Source organism: Salmo salar, chromosome 03, assembly GCF_965601325.2.
Source record: "Salmo salar chromosome 03, fSalSal1, whole genome shotgun sequence".
Taxonomy (NCBI): Eukaryota; Metazoa; Chordata; class Actinopteri; order Salmoniformes; family Salmonidae; genus Salmo; species Salmo salar.
This window is the reverse complement of record NC_138293.1, coordinates 60,779,926-60,802,364: the sequence shown is the minus strand read 5'-3', so window position 1 is coordinate 60,802,364 and position 22,439 is coordinate 60,779,926. Positions and strand designations below refer to the sequence as shown.

Genomic DNA, 22,439 nt, shown 5'->3' with positions numbered 1-22,439 from the left:
ACAGGGGCATTGTGGCGTGCAGTGTCTGGATTTGAAGGACCAGCTATTCAATGCGTGCATGTCATCTGCTTGCACAGACTGGAATATGTTCCGGGATTCATCTGATGTCATTTAGGAGTTTACCACATCAGTCACCGGCTTCATTAATAAGTGCATCGACGACGACGTCCCCACAGTGACAGTACGTACATTTCCAACCAGAAGCCATGGATAACAGGCAACATCCACACTGAGCTAAAGGCTACAGCTGCTGCTTTCAAGGAGAGGAACACTAATCCGGATGCTTATAGGAAATCCCGCTACAACCTCCGACGAACCATGAAACAGGCAAAGCATCAATACAGGACTAAGAGTGAATCCTATGACACCAGCTCTGACGCTCGTCAGATGTGGCAGGGCTTGCGAACTATCACGGATTACAAAGGGAAACGCAGCCGTGAGCTGCCCAGCCAGCCTACCAGACAAGCTAAATTCCTTGTAAACTCACGTTGAAGCAAGCAACACTGAACCATGCACGAGAGCACCAGCCGTTCCAAATGACTGTGTGATCACTCTCTCCGTAGCCGACGTGAGTTAGACATTTAAAACAGGTTAACATTCAAGGCCCAGCTGGCAAGTGTCATCACTGAAATGTTCAGCCTCTCCCTGACCCAGTCTGTTATACCTACATGTTTCAAGCTCACCACCATAGTTGCCGTGCAAAAGAACGCCAAGGTAATCTCTAAATGACTATCTCCCGTAGTACTCACATCTGTAGCCATGAAACATCAACACCATCACCCCAGACACCCTGGACCCACTCCAATTCGCATACCGCCCCAACAGATCCAGAGACGACAATCTCTATAGCAATCCACACTGCCCTCTCCCACCTGGACAAGAGGAACACCTATGTGAGAATGCTGTTCATTGATTACAGCTCAGCGTTCAACACCGTAGTGCCCACCAAACTCATCATTAAGCTAAGGACCCTGGGACTAAACACCTCCCTCTGCAACTGAATCCTGAAATTCCTGACGGGCCACCCCCAGTTGGTGAGGGTAGGCAACAACATACCCGCCACACAGGGGCCCCTCAGGGGTGCATGCTTAGTCCCCTTCTGTACTCCCCGTTTACCCACAACTGTGTGGCCGCACGACTTCAACAACATCATTAAGTATGCTGACAACATGACGGTGGTAAGCCTGATCACCGACGGCAATGCGAACGCTTATAGGGAGGAGGTCCGAGACCTGTCAGTGTGGTGCCTGGACAACAACCTCTCCCTCAAAGTCAGCAAGATAAAAGAGCTGATTGTGGACTACAGGAAACGGAGGGCCAAGCACGCCCCCATTCACATCAACAGGGCTGTAGAGGAACGGGTTGAGAGTTTCAAGGTCCTCGGTTTCCACATCACTAAGGATCTATCATGGTCGACACACACGAACAGTCGCAAAGAGGGATCGACAATGCCTCTTCCCCTCAGGAGGCTGAAAAGATGGGCCCTCAGATGGCGTGGGCGTTAAGATCCTCAAAAAGTTCTACAGCTGCACCATTGAGAGCATCTTGACTGGCTGAATCACCGCTTGGTATAGCAACTGCAAGGCGCTACAGAGGATGGTGCATCCGGCCTAGTACATGACTGGGGCCAAGCTCCCAGCCATCGAGGACCTCTATACCAGGCGATGTCAGAGGAAGGCCCTACAAATTCTCAAAGACTCCAGCCACCCGATTCATTGACTGTTCTCTCTGCTACCGCACAGCAAGCGGTACCGACTCACCAAGTCTGGAACCAACAGGACCCTGAACAGCTTCTACCACAAGCCATAAGGCTGCTAAATAGTTGACCAAATAGCTACCCGGACTATCTGCATTGACCCTTTTAACCCAATTTTTTTGTTTTTTCTCATAACATATCCATTTGCTACTGTTTATTATCTATCCTGTTGCCTAGTCACTCTATCCCTAGTTTTATGAACACATATCTCAATTACTTTGTACCCTTGCACAGCGACTCGTTACTGGTACCCCATGTATACAGCCCAGTTATCGTTACTCATTGGGTATCTATTATTACTTTTCCATTATTTCTCTATTTTCTTTGCATCTGCATTGCCACTGTTAGTCTACACCTGTTGTTTACAAAGCATGTGATGAATAAAAATACATTTGATATCATGTCAGATGTGTAGTAGGGTTGGGCCACATTTGAGAAGACCTCTTCTACAATATGCTACTCCAAATACCGCGATATTCAAAAATCGTTTTGCGCTGTTAATGACTAAATCATAAGACTGTAAAATGTGTGCTTATTTACAATATTAGTTGCATTCTCATTAAATAATTTTAGTTAATTCATTTGGACTTAATTTACAACATATTGATACAGCCTAACTGATAAAACTGCACAGTTTGGATTTGTAACGATCAAACAGAGTATAGTCGTGCACTTCCCGATATATCATCAATGTCAAATATCACAATATTCAATTTAGTCATATATCAGCCCAACCCTAATTTGTAGGCTATACTTTGCATGAATCAATGTAGATAAACAGATACGTGTGGAATATAATGAGACATTAATGCAATGACACCTTGCTGGCTTAGGGGGGGGGGGGGGGGTTAAAAGTATAGATGATGATAATATAGGATGTTATAAATTAGAGCCAAAATCGGTCTCTTTCCATCTCACACAAAGCGGGGCTAAGGAAGGACAGAGGCTAAGGAAGGACAGAGGCATGATATTGCAGAAACTGAACTGAGATAGATGTTAGTACCAGCCAGGCACTCGTGAAATCAAAACAGTAATTTCAATGTGTGCCTCACCAGAGGAACCTTTGCCAATCAAGCCAAGGCATTAAATGGGTGTGTTATAGCGCAGTAAACTTACATCCAGTGACATGTTTTATAGGAAGTAATTCAGTAAATACTGGGGTTTGCTTCATTAGATGGAAACAAATCATTCAACGAAGTATTGGCGTTGCTAGCTGCTGTGGCAAGCAAGCTTGTTAGCCTGCTTGCTAACAATCACAACAAGCATTTACTTAGCACACAAATCATGTATTGATAAAACATGCTTGAAATTTTCATAGCAATGTTGTTTGTTGGGAGGGACTTCTGTAAGAATACATGTCTGCACATATTATGGCCTGTAGCGCAAGATTGAGTTGGATGACTAATGTTAGCTAACTAGCTACAATGAAGATGCGCAGCCAATAACTTAGCAGCTAACCTTAGCTAGCTAACTAGTGTGGCTGCTTTACTAGCTACTGTACGTAGTTAGTTCACTACATGTTGTGTAGTGAACATGCTGTACATGAATAACATTGAAAAAAAAGGTTTGTTATATAAATTCAGAAAATTATCAATTAATTACACACAAAGTCCTCCGTCATCTCTCCTAAATTCGTTTCCCTGCACTATGCTCTTCCTCTTTCATATTGATCAGCATCTTGCAAAAACAATGTAGTAGATACCTGATCACATTGAAGATGTGAGTTTAGTGGTAAACTGTTATAATTACTAACCTCTTGGTATCGAGTCGCATACTCCTTGGTCGCGCATTAGAAATAATATTATTAGCCAACAGTTAGCTAGCTAGCTTTGATATTAGCTGTTAGGGATCGCTTCCTTGTTTCTTTCTCCTGCAGCCTTTCTTGCTGATTCTGGGTCCCGTGTGGCACGTTCACATGCGTTCCATGTTGTTACAGTGATGATTGTCGCTAGAAAGATAGCTAGATTTTTCCTTCTTGCCAGTGTTCTCTCTACTCTAGATTAGGCAGAGATGTAAAGGGTTGCCGAATGGGTATGTAACAATACATTTCAAGACGCAACACAGCGTTTTTGGTGCCATTCACTTCTTTCTTTGACCCCTATCCCTGTTTCTTGGTCTCTCAAACGTCATCCAACGTGTTCTTGAGGTCTTCAAAACATGCAAAATGGCACAGGATTTCGAGACAAAGCGTATTTAAAAAAAAAATCTTATTTCGCAGTTTAAATGTCTGCTGCGGTATTCCCTATAATTCCAGTCAAAATGAAAGAGACAATCTGAATAGACGGGTGAACGTGGCTATTGTTCTCGTTTCTATTGTGTGATTCTTGTTTTGTGGGTTTTTTATTAACTCGTCAGCTACCTTGCTACCGAATCAAAGACACGTTTAATCGTCCGTGTGCTCTTGGTAAGATATGAGGCCATCGTTCTCCATTTCTGTCTAGAAAAAAAAATCATAAATAAATAAATATAGTAAATAAAATATGGGAAGGAAAAATATTGCCGCGCCTCCCCTTCAAGACGTCAGAAGCTAAGCCTATGGAGTTGTGGGATTTGTAGTATAAAGAGTGTAGAACCAAGCTCTAATTGTCTCACTGAAAGGCTGCAAAGGAAGCCTTGTTGGACATTCAAATAGTCAGTTAACATCTATGTATTCTGTGATGGATGGAGGATTGTGGAGAGCAGTGGGCATGTACTTTGTGTCTACAATATCCACAAACAAAAGTATGTGATGAAACTACATTAAAAAAAGGTGAAGAGACATTAGTGTATGTTACCCCAGGGTTTCCCAAATTTGATCCTGTCCAAGCACTACATCATGCTTTGATTATTTGAATCAGCTTATGTCGTGCTAGGGTAAAAACCAGAACATGCACCCAGAGGGGGCCCCAGGACAGAGTTTGGGAAACCCTAGGTTACCCAACACCAGGTTGATGTTCCTTGGACAAATAGGTATGATGCCCTTAGGACAACATATAGGTATGGGATAATGTCATCCACCACCTGGCTCTCGGTCAACCTGTCTATATGCGGTAGCAATTGAGCCTGGAGACAACATTAGGTATGGGACAACATAGAACATATAGGTATGTTTATGGGACAACATAAGATTATGTGTTTCGGAATGAGGTCCCTAAACTTAAATTCTGTCTAAAGTAAGACTTATTGTGGCTTTTCTCTCTCTATTCAAGGGGCTTTATTAGCATGGGAAATATGTTTACATTGCCTAGGCAAGTGAAATGGATAAACAAAGTAAATACACTCACACAAGTTCCAAAAGAATAAAGACATTTCAAATGTCATTATGTCTATATACAGTGTTGTAGCGATGTGCAAATAGTTTAAGTCGAAAAAGAAAATAAATAAATATGGGTTGTATTTACAATTGTGTTTGTTCTTTACTGGTTGCCCTTTTCTTGTGGCAACAGGTCACACAACTTGCTGCTGTGTTTGCACACTGGTATTTCACCCAATAGATATGGGAGTTTAGTAAAATTGGATTTGTTTTTGAATTCTTTGTTGGTTTGTATAATCTGAGGGAAATATGTGTCTCTAATATGGTCATACATTTGGCAGGAGGTTAGAAAGTGCAACTCAGTTTCCACCTCATTTTGTGGGAAGTGTGCGCATAGCCTGCATTCTCTTGAGAGCCAGGTCTGCCTACGGCGACCTTTCTCAATAGCAATGCTCACGGAGTCAAATCAAATGTTATTTGTCACATGTGCCGAATACAACATGTGCACCCTTTCCCGTGAAATGTTTACTTACAAGCCCCTAACCAACAATGCAGTTCAAGAAAGAGTAAAAAAAATTGGAGTCTGTACATTAAGATTTCCTTAATTTGGGTCCGTCACAGTGGTCAGGTATTTTCACTGTGTACTCTCTGTTTACGGCCAAATAGTATTCTAGTTTGCACTGTTTTGTTAATTCTTTCCAATGTGTCAAGTAATTATCTTTTTGTTTTCTCATGATTTGGTTGGGTCTTATTGTGTTGCTGTCCTGGGGCTCTGTGGGGTCTGTTTGTGAACAGAGCCCCAGGACCAGCTTGCTTAGGGGACTCTCTCCAGGTTAATTTCTCTGTATGTGATGGCTTTGTTATGAAAGGTTTGGGAATCGCTTCCTTTTAGGTGGTTGTAGAATTTAACATCTCTTTTCTGGATTTTGATAATTAGCGGGTATCGGCCTAACTCTCCTCTGCATGCATTATTTTACGTTGTACACAGAGGATATTTTTGCAGAATTCTGCATGCAGTCTCAATTTGGTGTTTGTCCCATTTTGTGAATTCTTGGTTGGTGAGCGGACCCCAGACCTCACAACCATAAAAGGGCAATGGGTTTTATAAATGATTCAAGTATTTTTAGTCAGATCCTAATTGGTATGTCAAATTTTATGTTCCTTTTGATGGCATAAAAGGCCCTTCTTGCCTTGTCTCTCAGATCGTTCACAGCTTTGTGGAACTTACCTGTGACGCTGATGTTTAGGCCAAGGTATGTATCATTTTTTGTGTGCTCTAGGGCAACAGTGTCTAGATGGAATTTATCTTCGTGGTCATGGCGACTGGACCTTTTTTGGAACACCATTATTTTTTGTCTTACTGAGATTTACTGGCAGGGTCCAGATCTGACAGAATCTGTGCAGAACATCTAGGTGCTGCTGTAGACCCTCCTTGGTTGGGGACAGAAGCACCAGATCATCAGCAAACAGTAGACATTTTACTTCAGATTCTAGTAGGGTGAGGCCGGGTGCTGCAGACTGTTCTAGTGCCCTCGCCAATTCATTGATATATATGTTGAAGAGGGCTTAAGCTGCATCCCTGTCTCACCCCACGTCCCTGTGGAAAGAAATGTGTGCGTTTATTGGCAATTTTAACCGCACACTTGTTGTTTGTGTACATGGATTTTATAATGTATGTTTTTCCCCCAACTCCTTTCCAGCAATTTGAATAGCAAACCGTCATGCCAAATTGAGCCAAAAGCTTTTTTGAAGTCAACAAAGCATGAGAAGACTGCCTTTGTATTGGTTTGTTTGTTTGTCAATTAGGATCTGCAGGGTGAATACGTGGTCTGTCGTACGGTAATTTGGTAAAAAGCCAATTTAAGTCTGCTGTTAATGATAATGCAGAGGATTTTCCCAAGATTGCTGTTGATGCATATCCCATGGTAGTTATTGGGGTCAAATTTGTCTCCACTTTTGTGGATTGGGGTTATTAGTCCTTGGTTCCAAGATGCCAGAGCTAAGGATTATGTTAAAGAGTTTAAGTATAGCCAATTGGAATTTGTGGTCTGTATATTTCATAATTTCATGTAAGATACCATCAGCACCACAGGCCTTTTTGGGTTGAAGGGTTTGTATTTTGTCCTGTAGTTCATTCAATGTAATTGGAGAACCCAGTGGGTTCTGGTAGTCTTTAATAGCTGATTCTAAGATTCGTAATTGATCATGTATATGTTTTTGCTGTTTGTTATTTGTTAAAGACCCAAAAAGATTGGAGAAGTGGTTTATCCACACATCTCTCTTTGGGATAGTTATCTCTTCGTGTGGTTGTTTGTTTACTGTGTTCCAATTTTCTCAGAAGTGGTTAGATTCTATGGATTCTTAAATTGCATTGAGCTGATTTCTGAAGTGCTATTCCTTCTGTTTCCGTAGTGTATTTATGTATTGTTTTAGTGATTCACCATAGTGAAGGTGTAGACCCAGGTTTTCTGGGTCTCTATGTTTTTGGTTGGACAGGTTTCTTTCTTAGGTTTTTGCATTCTTCATCAAACCATTTGTCATTGCTGTTAATTTTCTTTGGTTGTCTGTTTTGAAATGTTTAGATTTGATAGGCAAGCTGAAAGGTCAAATATACTGTTTAGGCTTTCTACTGCCAAGTTTACACCTTCACTATTACAGTGAAATGTTTTGTCCAAGAAGTTGTCTAAAGGGGATTGAATTTGTTGTTGCCTAATACACTACTTTCCTTACAGTTATTTCTTAATATTGCGCAGTTCCTTTGGCTCATGATTGAGTATCGCTCTGTTCAAGTAGACTGTGATTTTGTTGTGATCTGATAGGGGTGTTAGTCAGCTGACTGAACACCCTGAGAGATTCTGGGTTGAGGTCAATGATCAAGTAATCTCCAGTACTACTGCCAAGGGATGAGCTGTAGGTGTACCTACCATAGGAGTCTCTTCGAAGCCTAACATTGACTATGTACAGACCCAGCGTACGACAGAGCTGCAGGAGTTATGATCCATTTTTGTTGGTGGTTTTGTCATTGTTGTGTCTAGGGGGGGCGTATTTGGGAGGGAATATTGTCACCTCCAGGTAGGTGTTTGTCCCCCTGTGTGCTGAGTGTCAGGTTTTTGTCCAGTTCTGGCATTTAGGTCGCCACAGACTAGTACATGTCCCTGGGTCTTGAAATGGCTGATCTCCACCTGTAGGATGGAAAAGCTGTCATCGTTAAAGTATGGGGATTCTATTGGGATGATATAGGTAGCACACATGAGGACATTTCTCTGTTGAGATCATTTCCTTATTAATTTCTAGCCAGATGTAAAATGTTCCTGTTTTGACTCATTTAAGAGTGGGTTAGGTCAGCTCTATAACAAATTAGCCTACCCCCTGAGTCCCTTTCCTGTTTCACACCTGGATGTTTGGTGGATGGTACTACCAGCTCTCTGTATCCTAGAGGGCAACCAGTGGGTCTGTCTCCTCTATACCATGTTTTTTGTAGGATGACAAAGTTATAGAGCCCCACAGTGGTTGTCATAATACCCATAAAACCTAGCAGTCACAGGGAAATGGTTCCAATTGTTTTTCCACAGGGAATTTTATAAACACTTAATATGGGCTATGTTTCATGCAGGCTTATCCTGGCATGACGTTTTGATAAGCATGTAAAACTCTCGGACAAGGTGACTTATTTTTTATTATTTCACCTTTATTGAACCAGGTAAGCTAGTTGAGAACAAGTTCTCATTTACAACTGCGGCCAAGATAAAGCAAAGCAGTGCGACACAAACAACAACAGAGTTACACATGGAATAAACAAGCGTACAGTCTCAATAACACAATAGAAAAAAAGAAAGTCTATATGCAGTGTGTGCAAATGGCATGAGGAGGTAAGGCAATAAATAGGCCATAGTAGCGAGGTAATTACAATTTAGCAAATTAACACTGGAGTGATAGATGAGCAGATGGTGATGTGCAAGTAGAAATACTGGTGTGCAAAAGAGCAGAAAAGTAAACAACAATATGGGGATGAGGTAGGTAGATTGGATGGGCTATTTACAGATGGGCTATGTACAGCTGCAGCGATCGGTTAGCTGCTCAGATAGCTGATTTTTAAAGTTAGTGAGGGAAATATAAGTCTCCAGCTTCAGCGATTTTTGCAATTTGTTCCAGTCATTGGCAGCAGAGAACTGGAAGGAAAGGCAGCCAAAGCTGGTGTTGGCTTTGGAGATGACCAGTGAGATATACCTGCTGGAGCGCGTGCTACGGGTGGGTGTTGTTATCGTGACCAGTGAGCTGAGATAAGGCGGAGCTTTACCTAGCATAGACTTATAGATGACCTGGAGCCAGTGGGTCTAGCGACGAATATGTAGCGAGGGCCAGCCGACTAGAGCATACAGGTCGCAGTGGTGGGTAGTATAAGGGGCTTTGGTGACAAAACAGATGGCACTGTGATAGACTGCATCCAGTTTTCTGAGTAGAGTATTGGAAGCTATTTTGTAAATGACATCGTCGAGGATCGGTAGGATAGTCAGTTTTACGAGGGTATGTTTGGCGGCGTTAGTGAAGCAGGCATTGTTGTGAAATAGGAAGCCGATTCTAGATTTCATTTTGGATTGGAGATGTTTAATATGAGTCTGGAAGGAGAGTTTACAGTCTAGCCAGACACCTAGGTATTTGTAGTTGTCCACATATTCTAAGTCAGAACCGTCCAGAGTAGTGATGCTAGTCGGGCGGGCGGGTGCGGGCAGCGAACGGTTGAATAGCATGCATTTGGTTTTACTAACGTTTAAGAGCAGTTGGAGGCATTGAAGCTCGTTTGGAGGTTAGTTAACACAGTGTGCAAAGAAGGGCCAGATGTATACAGAATGGTGTTGTCTGCGACATCGTTGATATATACAGAGAAAAGAGTCGGCCCGAGAATTGAACCCTATGACACCCCCATAGAGACTGCCAGAGGTCCGGACAACAGGCCCCCCGATTTGACACACTGTCTGAGAAGTAGTTGGTGAACCAGGCGAGGCAGTCATTTGAGAAACCAAGGCTGTTGAGTCTGCCGATAAGAATAAGGTGATTGACAGAGTCGAAAGCCTTGGCCAGGTCGATTAAGATGGCTGCACAGTACTGTCTTTTATCGATGGCAGTTATGATATCGTTTAGTACCTTGAGCGTGGCTGAGGTGCACCCGTGACCAGCTCGGAAGCCAGGTCCAGGATACCCTGGCCAGGTCAACTTAACAATATTTTCAGCTCTATTACTCAGATAAAAAAAATGCTAATTAATATCAAAGTAGACATCATGCAAGACTACAAATCCCTGCATGCTCCTGCACATCATCTCTAGCTGACACCTTTGGTAACAGGTATTGTGTCAACTTAAAACTTGCAAAAGACAGTTCACAAAATTGTCAATTTAAAGAAATGAAGCCACTTTATTCATTACTAAATGTAGCTAACATTAGATAGTTAATCCAGAGATTCTTACCTTTGCTTTGATTTGGCAGTCTCGTCCAGATCATCATGGCATTTGTATTCTTTATGATAGTCACATTATCAGCTAATTAGCATTCCATTTTTTGGCAGGTAAATACAGGTGAATATATTGATACGTCTCCTTGTCCTAGAGTGAATTACAGTTATCAAAATGTCACTCCAGAGTAAGCCTACACAAAACACAGCCCTTGTTTTAAGTGTTTCTAAAATCCCCTATGGGGAAAAATGAATGATGGAAAAGTTATTGGAACGATTTCCTTGTTTCACCGCTAGGTTTTATGGGTATTATGACTCATACCGTGGTTACTCTGTACTGAGATAGTAATAATTAAATGTGAGAAATATTTTTTTTAACTTATTTTCGAAGCATATTGTTTTTGTCTGAGAGACAAAATACTGTCCAGTGTGGTGCTGCAAATACATAGCTATGTGTATCCTGCATGATTATTTTGTGTAAGCTATGTACAACATTGATTTAACATTGTACATCTGAATGAAATAGTTTCTGTTTTGCTTTATACTTGTATACTTCAGGGTGCTGTTTCTCAACCATAAAATATGAACGTGCAGTCTTTAACCCTCCAACATGAGTGTAAGTTAAATAAAGCTTATGAATATGAGTAGCCCAACTAGGCAATATCCAATGATTTCATATCAACAGAAACAAACTGGTCCAGTTTGTGTACCGCCACTGTTCTTTCAGAACTCCCCCTTCTTTCACACTCGCTACCTTGGCATCGTAACGTTACTGTCTCACGCACCAGTGCTACCGAGCTAGGCTATCAGCTAGTCTTCCGATATTGTAGCTGAGACGCACCGGCTCCAACAACATTACGGTGCTGTACTGAGTCATAACTCTCTCCATAAATTTAAGACAAAGAGCTGTTTATAATTGAAGGAACTGAAATATAGATCTTCAATAAACTAATTGAAGATGATTAAGCTCTTTTCTCTGAAGCAGCAGAAGAAAGACGAGGAATCTGCTGGAGGAAACAGAACAGGAGCCGGGGGTAAAAAAGCAAGCGCGGCCCAGCTTCGAATACAGAAAGGTAGGCTAACTGGCTTCTTTAAAAGCAGATGGTTTATTTTTGAACCATGAACATGTTTGTTTAATTAACGTGTCTGTCCACATGTTTAATAAATAAGAAACAACAAAAACGGGTCTGTATTGCCATAGGAGGCTGAACTAGCTAGTTGGCTAATTAGCTAGCTAGCCATCTGGCTAACGTTAGCTAGCTAGCTATTATGAAAACAAAACTCAAACGTCGCAGCCAGAAGATGGTGAAGCCAGGGAGTCAACTCATATTTACAACACTTGTTAGTTAGCACCCTTGTTGGTTCATTTGCCCTGCTAGTTCAGTGACTTAGATAACGTTAGCTAGCTGAACAAATAACTGTATAATGATATTTGTTCAGTAACTAGCCATGTTTTCAGTGTTTCAATTTAGATGTGTCACTAAGCAGTTTGTGCAAAAGAGAACACAAGCTACCAGTAACTACACCCATTAAGCCGATAAAGTTAGTTAGCTTGCTACTTCTGTCTGATGCTAACTAGCTCAAAAACGTGGGTATAGTTGTTCATTATTCAACAGAATATCACAAACGTGTCTTAAACTATTGTGGATATCACTATTGATGTTATTGAGTAACGTAAAAGTAACCTTTGATTTTCATTAGTCAGCAACTTAAACTATGCTAGTTAGCTACTTCTAGTTAGTACAGCTATCACTAGCCAGGATGTTTGCCACGCTTACCTAGGTTACAAACAGTTTTTGGCCAATGTGCTGCAGTTCACTGTATGTCACAAAGTAACTGTGTACAGCATGTAGATAGGATAGTTCATGTTATCAATACAAAAGATGCATGTGAGACATTGAAACGTGTCATACATTTCATGACACAACACATGACAATTGGAACAGTGAAAGACTGACTGGGAGTTGGATGGCAAGAAATATGAATATTGTTTTATAACCTCAGCCTTATGAAGTAGTTACATAATTGTTAAGCCAGGTCTTTAGCTAATAACATTGATTCAAAAGAGAACGTGACATTTCCAGCCATCCAAAATGAGGAAATGCTGTGAAAAGACATATGTATCATGTTTTGAAAAGCCCCCCACAGCCATGTAAACAAATGTTTTCCCAGATACTTGGATAATGAAATTCAAACCACCCCTGTGATGAGTGTGGCGATTTTGTTCAAATGGCTCACTTGTTTGGTTCGTGATCCTTGTAACACCATGGACCCCATATAAGATATCCAGTTGGCCTTTGACTCAAGCCCATGATTTTGAAAGACTAAGCTAATCTCCATTCATAGTGGATGAAGGCTGTCTAAAACCAACAGAACCTATATACCTAAAGAATGTTGTTTAGCTTTTAGGCTAGAGGACCACCACATAGTCACAAATTGGTTTTCCTCCTTTTGAAGTGAACTGACTGTTCGCATATTAAACTTGTAGAAAAATATCAGAGTTGTTATTCAAAGCAGAATATAGGAAATACTGCAGGGCAACCATTACAGTTTGAAAGACCTCAGAGTGAGAGGGAAAATATCACCACAGGTGTGGGATCACCCCAGCACTTCAGAAGGAATCATTGGACTGCTCTGCTTGGGTGCCTTCAATACCATTTACACCCCACGTTTTGTCCGTAAAAAAAAAAGAAGCAGATAAGAACACTTTGGTTTTCATATTTCTACCAGGCAGGTTTCATGCATGCCACTGAAGGGAAATTGATTCAAGAAGTCTGCTATTCATTGAGACATTAATTTTCTCCTTGCAGACATCAATGAGCTGAACCTCCCAAAGACGTGCGAGATCGTCTTCCCTGACCAAGATGATCTGCTCAACTTCAAACTCATCATCTCACCAGACGAGGTCTTCACTCTTTCCTGAAACAAGCTGTAGCTACTGCTACTTGTCAGAGAGAATCCTCCATATGTCATATGTGTTTGTTAAACATTTAACTATTGTACTCAAACTTGTACAGTTGCAACTAATGAATGGTTTGTAATGCTAACATAGTGGCTTATCAACTAATATCCAAGGATAAATACTTTGTACACAATGTATTATTTAGCACTGTACATTGACATTATCTCATGCCAATCCACCAAACAGGCTATGAACAGCATTCATAGAAACCCGTATGTAAACACATTCTCAGGTTATTTTCTCTCTTTTTAGGGCTTTTACAAAGGGGGAAAGTTTGTCTTCAGCTTTAAGGTAAGGGGGCTTAATGTGGGTGGACAGACATCGGGACGACATGAGTCACTACACCCTTCTTTACTTTCACACTAAACTGTTGTTAATGGCATTACACCTGCTTGATGGCCATTGTTTTGTGGTATATTTAGGGTCACAATTTGGTATCTGACCATTTTAATGTCAGTATTGAATGGTTAAAGGCCCGGTGCAGTCAAACGTGATTTCCCTGTGTTTTATATACACTCAGTGGCCAGTTTATTAGGTGGACCCACCTACTACTGGGTCGGACCCCCCTTTGATTCCAGAACAGCCTGGATTCTGCGGGGTATGGATTCTATAAGGTGTGGTGTTGAAACGTTGCTCAATTGGTATCAAGGGACCTAATGTGTGCCAGGAAAACAGTTCCCACGCCACTACACCACCAGCCTGTACCGTTGACACCAGGCAGGATGAGGACTCATGCAGTTTACGCCAAATCCTGACTCTGCCATCAGTATGACGCAACAGGAACCTGGATTTGTCGGACCAGGTCATATTTTTCCACTCCTCAATTGCCCAGTGATGGTGATCACGTGCCCACTGGAGGCGCTTCTTGCTGTTTATAGCTGATAGTAGTGGAACCCGGTGTGGCCGTCTGCTGCAGTAGCCCATCCGTGACAAGGTCCGACGAGTTGTGCGTTCCAAGATGCCGTTCTGCACACCGCTGTTGTACTGCGCCATTTGTGGCCCGCCTGTTTGCTTGCACGATTCTTGCCATTCTCCTTTGACCTCTCTCATCAACAAGTGGTTTTCACCCACAGGACTGCCGCTGACTGGATGTTTTTTGTTTGTCTCACCATTCTCGGTAAACCCTAGACGCTATCGTGCGTGAAAGGCCTTCCGTTTCTGAGATACTGGAACCGGCGCTCCTGGCGCTTACGATCATACCATACCATCAGTCACTTAGGTCACTCATTTTACCCATTCTAATATTCAATCAAACAGTATCAGAATGCCTTGATGCCTGTCTGCCTGCTTTATATAGCAGGCCACTGTCTGTAGGAGCGAACCATTTTCATGAACGGGGTGGTGTGCCTAATAAATGGACCACACTATGACGATGGAATAATACTGTGACAATTATGATAATGCCCTTTATGGGTAAGAGCTGATTTGAAAAGACCACCTCAAATTTCAGCCTGTTTTAGTGGGATGGCGTTTTGGCCTGCCTGGTGACATCCACTAGATGGACATTGACTAATGAGAACGAGAGTTCCAAACCTTAATTCCAATAACACCTAGTTTTTTGTTTCCCCCTCTCCACTCAGACCACTCCAAGACAGTCCGAGGAAAATTCTTGCTTGAGAAACTGTTCTTTGCTAAGAAGCTGTTTTGGCTTCTTGTTTACCATTTTAATTGAAAACAATCACAGTAAGGTATTTATTTGTTACCCAGAAATACATTTAAATTCAGATAAAAATGGCTGCACTGGACCTTTTAACAAAAGTTGTGCTGCTGCATGTTTTCAGATTAAAGCTGTTCTCTTTAGTTTTTTTTAATTCTAAATGCCTTACAGAGATTCTCCGATACTTTTTAGCCAGTAGTTCTGAAAGTAAAGCTCACGAGCCAAAAGTGGCCTCTGAAAATTGTGTGCTATATCACATACGCTAATTAAGAGTACCTTTCTAATATTGAGTTGTACCCCCCACCCCACCAAGCCTCAATTTGTCAGGACATGGACTCTACAAGGTGTTGAATGCATTTCACAAGGATGCTGGCCCATGTTTACTCCAATGCTTCCCACAATTGTGTGAAGTTGGCTGGATGTTCTTTGGGTGGTGGACCATTCTTGATACACACAGGAAACTGAAAAACCCAGCAGCGTTGCAGTTCTTGACACAAACCGGTCCGCCTGGCACCCGGTTCAAATGCACTTTACAGTGCCTTCAGAAACCATTCACAACCCTTGACTTTTTCCACATTTAGTTGTTAAAGAATTTAAAATGGATTGAATTGAGATTTATTTTGTCACTGGCCTACACCAAAATGTCAAAATGGAATTATGTTTTTCGAAATGATTGCAAATGAGTTATAAATGGAAAGCTGAAACGGCTTGAGTCAATAAGTATTCAACCCCTTTCTTATGGCAAGCCTAAATATGTTACGGAGTAGAAAAACAACATAAGTTGTATGGACTGACTGCAATAATAGTGTTTTAATATGCTTTTTGAATGCCTACCTCATCTCTGTACCCCACACACACACACAATTATCTGTAAGGTCACTCAGTCGAGCAGTGCATTTCAAACACAGATTCAACCTCAAAGACCAGGGAGGTTTTCCAATGCCTTGCTATGAAGTGCACCTACAGTGAGGGGAAAAAAGTATTTGATCCCCTGCTGATTTTGTACTTTTGCCCACTGACAAAGAAATGATCAGTCTATAATTTTAATGGTAGGTTTATTTGAACAGTGAGAGAGAGAATAAAAACAAAAAATCCAGAAAAACACATGTCAAAAAATGTTATAAAATGATTTGCAATTTAATGAGGGAAATAAGTATTTGACCCCTCTGCAAAACATGATTTAGTACTTGGTGGCAAAACCCTTGTTGGCAATCACAGAGGTCAGGCGTTTCTTGTAGTTGGCCACCAGGTTTGCACACATTTCAGGAGGGATTTTGTCCCACTCCTCTTTGCAGATCTTCTCCAAGTCATTAAGGTTTCGAGGCTGACGTTTGGCAACTCGAACCTTCAGCTCCCTCCACAGATTTTCTGGGATTAAGGTCTGGAGACTGGCTAGGCCACTCCAGGACCTTAATGTGCTTCTTTTTGAGCCACTTCTTTGTTGCCTTGGCCATGTGTTTTGGGTCATTGTCATGCTGGAATACCCATCCACAACCCATTTTCAATGCCCTGGCTGAGGGAAGGAGGTTCTCACCCAAGATTTGACAGTACATGGCCCGGTCCATCGTCCCTTTGATGCGGTGAAGTTGTCCTGTCCCCTTAGCAGAAAAACACCCCCAAAGCATAATGTTTCCACCTCCATGTTTGATGGTGGGGATGGTGTTCTTGGGGTCATAGGCAGCATTCATCCTCCTCCAAACACGACGAGTTGAGTTGATGCCAAAGAGCTCCATTTTGGTCTCATATGACCACAACACTTTCCCCCAGTTGTCCTCTGAATCATTCAGATGTTCATTGGCAAACTTCAGACGGGCATGTATATGTGCTTTCTTGAGCAGGGGGACCTTGCGGGCGCTGCAGGATTTCAGTCCTTCACGGTATAGTGTGTTACCAATTGTTTTCTTGGTGACTGTGGTCCCAGCTGCCTTGAGATCATTGACAAGATCCTCCCGTGTAGTTCTGGGCTGATTCCTCACCGTTCTCATGATCATTGCAACTCCACGAGGTGAGATCTTGCATGGAGCCCCAGGCTGAGGGAGATTGACAGTTCTTTTGTGTTTCTTCCATTTGCGAATAATCGCACCAACTGTTGTCACCTTCTCACCAAGCTGCTTGGCGATGGTCTTGTAGCCCATTCCAGCCTTGTGTAGGTCTACAATCTTGTCCCTGACATCCTTGGAGAGCTCTTTGGTCTTGGCCATGGTGGAGAGTTTGGAATCTGATTGATTGATTGCTTCAGTGGACAGTTGTCTTTTATACAGGTAACAAGCTGAGATTAGGAGCACTCCCTTTAAGAGTATGCTCCTAATCTCAGCTTGTTACCTGTATAAAAGACACCTGGGAGCCAGAAATCTTTCTGATTGAGAGGGGGTCAAATACTTATTTCCCTCATTAAAATGCAAATCAATTTATAACATTTTTGATATGCGTTTTTCTGGATTTTTTTGTTATTCTGTCTCTCACTGTTCAAATAAACCTACCATTAAAATGATAGACTAATCATTTCTTTGTCAGTGGGCAATCATACAAAATCAGCAGGGGATCAAATACTTTTTTCCCTCACTGTATTGGTAAATGGATAAAAAACAATTGCAGACATTGAATATGCCTTTGAACATGGTGAAGTTATTAATTACTCTGGACGGTGTATCAATACACCCAGTCATTACACCGATACAGGCGTCCTTACTAACTCAGTTGCCAGAGAGGAAGGAAACCACTCAGGGATTTCACGATGAGTCCAATGGTGACTTTAAAACAGTTACTGAGTTTAATGGCTGTGATTAGAAAATTGTGGATGGATCAACAACATTGTAGTTAATCCACAATACTAACGTAATTGACAGTGTAAAGAAGGAAGTCTGTACATAATTTAAAAAAATATTCCAAAACATGTATCCAGTTTGCAAAACAAGGCACTAAGGTAATACTTTAAAAAATGTGACAAAGCAATTAACTTTTTGTCCTGGAAAGTGTTATGTTTGGGGCAAATTCAATACAACACATTACTGAGTTACCACTCTTCATATTTTCAAGCATAGTGGTGGCTGCATCATGTTTTCGGTATGCTTGTAATCGTTAGGGACTGGAAAGTTTTTCAGGATAAAAAAAAAGGAATGGAGCTAAGCACAGGCAAAATCCTAGAGGAAAATCTGGTTGTCTGCTTTCCAACAGACACTGGGAGATGAATTCACCTTACAGCAGAAAAATAACCTCAAACACAAAGCCAAATATACACTGGAGTTGCTTTACCAAGAAGACCGTGAATGTTCCCGAGTTGCCGAATTACAGTTTTGACTTAAATCTACTTGAAACTCTATGGCAAGACTTGAAAATGGTTGTCTAGCAATGACTAGTTTTGACAGCGCTTGAAGAATTTAGAAAATAATAATGGGTAAATATTGTACAAATCAGGTGTGCGAAGCTCTTAGAGACTTACCCAGAAGGACTCACAGCTGTAATCACTGCCAAAGGTGATTCTAACATGTACTGACTCAGGGGTATGAATACTTGTGTAAATTAGATATTTCATTTTCAATACATTTGCAAAAATATCTAACATATTTTTACATCGTCATTATGGCGTAGATGGATGGGGGGGGGGAAAGTACTCTTCTAAATTCAGGCTGTAACACAACAAAATGTGCAGTAAGTAAGGTATGAATACTTTCTGAAGGCACTAAGTCTTTTGTCGTGCCCATTCAACCTCTGAATGGCACACATACACAATCCATGTCTCAATTGTCTCGACTTAAAAACATTTTTTTTTTAACTGTCTCCTCTCCTTCATCTACACTGATTATTTGAAGTGGATTTAATAAGTGACATCAGTAAGGGATCATAGCTTTTACCTGGATTCACTTGGGCCGTCTATGTCATGGAAAGGGCAGGTGTCCATGTTTTGTACACTCAGTGTAAGTGAAGATATGTGCACCACGTCATTGCTCTCTGGTTCGACTGTGTGTGCATCTTGCTAGCTCTCACTCAGGTGGCGAGGGCTGAAGTTCATTGGCTAGAACTCAAATTGCTAGGGGCTGGCTCACGTGGTGGAAAATGGCAGAATACAGCTTCCAGGAAAAACAGTTACTTTCAAACTAGGGATTTCATGGGTAATTGAGGTAAGACAGTAATTCAGATCATAGATTATGCATGTATGAGCTACACATTGACATATTCAGCCCTAAGTGGGAGGTTTTAAAAATACTTGTGGTCGCCAAAGTTCCCGATCATGTCTTTAAGAATCTTGATGGTAAGCATGTTGTTAATAACTCAGTTGTTAGTCGAAAGAAGGTGAAAGGATATAAGGTTAGAGAATATCTTCCTTTGACTTCTTGTGACTGCTCTGTTTTCCAGGTAGGACAGGGCTACCCTCATGACCCCCCGAAGGTCAAGTGTGAGACAATGGTGTACCACCCGAACATTGACCTGGAGGGCAATGTCTGCCTAAATATCTTGAGGTACACCACCTGCATGGTGGTCACTTTGTTTACGTTGTCTCGTTTGATAATTCAGAATGACTACAGAAATCTACATTTTTACTATTATACCGAGCAGTGTCTTTTAACATCTCTTTTTCTCTTACAGAGAGGACTGGAAGCCTGTGTTGACAGTAAACTCCATCATATATGGACTACAGTATCTATTTCTAGTGAGTACAGGGATTATCCTATTTCCAATTTTGCCTAGCATAGTTTGATTACTCTTCCTTGTTCACAATGCTTAGAATCAGGAATGTAGCAGGATGTACAGTGCATTCGGAAAGTATTAAGATCCCTTGACTTTTTCCACATTTTGTTACGTTACAGCCTTATTCTAATATGTATTCAATCTTTTTCCCTCATCAATCTACACACAATACCCCATAACGACAAAGCGAAAACAGGTTTTTAGACATTTTAGAAAATGTATTAAAAATAAAAACACTTATTTACATAAGTATTCAGACCCTTTTCTGTGAGACTTGAAATTGAGTTCAGGTGCATCCTGTTTCCATTGATCATCCTTGAGATGTTTCTGCAACTTGATTAGAGTCCACCTGTAGTAAATGAAATTGATTTGACATGATTTGGGAAGATGCACACATCTGTGCATGTCAGAGCAAAAACCAAGCCATGAGGTCGAAGGAATTGTCCGTAGAGCTTAGAGACAGGATTGTGTCGAGGCACAGATCTGGGGAAGGATACCTAAAACCTTCTGCAGCATTGAAGGTCCCCAAGAACACAGTGGCCGACATCATTCTTAAATGGAAGAAGTTTGGAATCACCAATACTCTTCCTAGAGCCGGCCGCCAGGCCAAACTGAGCAATCGGGGGAGAAGGACCTTGGTCAGGGAGGTGACTAAGAACCAGATGGGCTCTCTGACAATGCTCCAGAGTTCCTCTGTGGAGATGGGAGAATCTTTCAGAAGGACAGCCATCTCTGCAGCACTCCACCAGTCATGCCTTTATGGTAGAGTGGCTAGACTGAAACCACTCCTCAGTCAAAGTCACATGACAGCCCACTTAGAGTTTGCCACAAGGCACCTAAAGACTCTCAGACCATGAGAAACTAGATTGACGTCTTTGGGCTGAATGCCAATTGTCACGTCTGGAGGAAATCTGGGACCATCCCTATGGTGAAGCATGGTGGTGGCAGCATCATCCTGTGGGGATATTTTTCAGGGACTGGGAGACTTGTCAGGATCGAGGGAAAGATGAACGGAGCAAAGTACAGAGGTCCTTGATGAAAACCTGCTCCAGAGCTCTCAGGACCTCAGACTGGGGCGAAGGTTCAGCTTCCAACAGGACAATGACCCTTAGCACACAGCTAAGACAACGCAGGAGTGGCTTCGGGGACAAGTCTCTGAATGTCCTTGAGTTGCCCAGCCAGAGCCCGGACTTGAACCAGATCGAACATCTCTGGAGAGACCTGAAAATAGCTGTGCAGCGACGCTCCCCATCCAACCTGACAGAGCTTGAGAGGATCTGCTGAGAAGAATGGGAGAAACTCCTCAAATACAGGTGTGCCAAGCTTGTAGCGTCATACCCAAGAAGAGTCAAGGCTGTAATCGCTGCCAAAGGTGCTTCAACAAAGTACTGAGTAAATGGTCAGAATACTTATGTAAATTAGCAAAATATTCAAAGAAAAATGTTTTTGCTTTGTCATTAGGAGGTATTGTGTGTCGATTGATGAGGGGGAAAACGATTTGATCCACTTTTGAACAAGGCTGTAACAAAATGTAGAAAAAGTCAAAGGGTCTGAATACTTTCCGAAAGCCCTATGACTTGGCTATGACTTTCAGATTCTGAAAGATTGGTCAACTGGTTGGAGCAGGTAGGAACACCTGGCAAATAACCACGCCCTTCTACTCCTCCTCAGGAGCCAAATCCAGAGGACCCTTTGAACAAAGAGGCGGCGGAGGTCCTGCAGACGAACCGACGGCTCTTTGAGCAGAATGTCCAGCGGTCGCTGCGGGGGGGCTATGTGGGCGCCACGTATTTTGAGCGGTGTCTCAAATAGCTCCTAGCCCATGTCGCTTTTCTTTTTTTCCCCCAAGATGCATTACCGTTTACACACGCTGAGACACTGACTGACACACAGACTTGAGCGGTCGGGGAGGGAAGGGATCCATGGGGCCGGGAGGGGAAAGTATGGGGGGGTCACTCTGGGGAAGGGAGGGGGTCCGAAGGTAAAGATGACAGGTTTGGATGGTCAGTGAATGTCGCTCAGAGAATCGGTAAATGCCACTACGCTGATGCCCACAGTTGTTATTTTGCGGAGATAGACATGCCAACTGATCCTCACACTCGCGGACTTGGACAAAAATATACAGACGAGATATGCACTTAGACACCTCTTGCTCCCTTTTACAAAAGAATTGCGTTGTATGTTTTGAACGCTATGCGAGCGCCTCTCGATTACTAGAGCTCTGAACCTGACGGATCGCACACATGCTTGGTGGCAAAACCTATCATATATATATATACACACGCACACACGCCTCAACAACATGCCTACTGACACGCAAGGCATATGCTATCACATGCGCACACGTGTTTCAGACAGGTAGACATACCAACCCAGATGCATAATACAGGCCATAGCCACACTGGCAGAGGACTGACTGACTGACTGACGGACAGGACAGATGCAGACATAGATTGACAGGATCAGTAATGCAGGCAGGGCTGTTGTGGTATTGGGAGAACTTTTTAGTTTTGTTATGGTTTTCTGGGTGGGGTGGGCGTTAGATTTCATTGGGCAGGGAGGGAGAGGGGTGGGGGCCTGTACAATTCTATTGTGTATATTGAAATCCCAGCTGTTCACAATGACTGCAATATGAATTATGTTAAATAAAATATGAACCGATTATAATTCTTGCGTCTATACAAATTACAACATGTCAA

General features: G+C 42.1%; 2 protein-coding genes across 4 annotated transcripts in view; one reads left to right on the top strand and one right to left on the bottom strand.

Annotated features, from left to right (window-relative positions):
- Positions 1-10,705, bottom strand: part of LOC106600803 (F-box/LRR-repeat protein 19) — a 38,873-nt gene extending 28,168 nt beyond the window's left edge. Inside the window, exon 1 of one of the 3 annotated variants that reach the window (XM_014192492.3) lies at positions 10,452-10,705. The gene's annotated coding sequence lies outside the window, so the exon portion shown is untranslated. Of the gene's footprint in view, positions 1-3,509; positions 4,237-10,451 lie in introns of those variants that run through there. The other 2 variants (XM_082973643.1, XM_082973642.1) reach the window with 2 other exon arrangements.
- A 475-nt stretch (positions 10,706-11,180) lies between these two features.
- LOC106600804 (NEDD8-conjugating enzyme Ubc12) lies at positions 11,181-22,407 on the top strand. Its single transcript, XM_014192494.3, has 6 exons — positions 11,181-11,508; positions 13,246-13,340; positions 13,650-13,688; positions 19,408-19,511; positions 19,639-19,702; positions 21,412-22,407. Exons 1-6 carry the CDS (start codon positions 11,394-11,396, stop codon positions 21,550-21,552), a joined length of 558 nt encoding a protein of 185 aa, XP_014047969.1. The 5' UTR covers positions 11,181-11,393; the 3' UTR covers positions 21,553-22,407.
- Positions 22,408-22,439: the final 32 nt, after the last annotated feature.

What these genes read in the sequence shown, in the direction of transcription:
- LOC106600804 (XM_014192494.3), top strand. Translation starts at nt 11,394, where the DNA reads ATGATTAAGCTCTTTTCTCTGAAGCAGCAGAAGAAAGACGAGGAATCT. An exon ending in CCAGCTTCGAATACAGAAAG is followed by an intron (nt 11,509 to 13,245) that starts GTAGGCTAACTG and finishes TTCTCCTTGCAG; the next exon opens with ACATCAATGAGCTGAACCTC. An exon ending in GTCTGCCTAAATATCTTGAG is followed by an intron (nt 19,512 to 19,638) that starts GTACACCACCTG and finishes TTTCTCTTACAG; the next exon opens with AGAGGACTGGAAGCCTGTGT.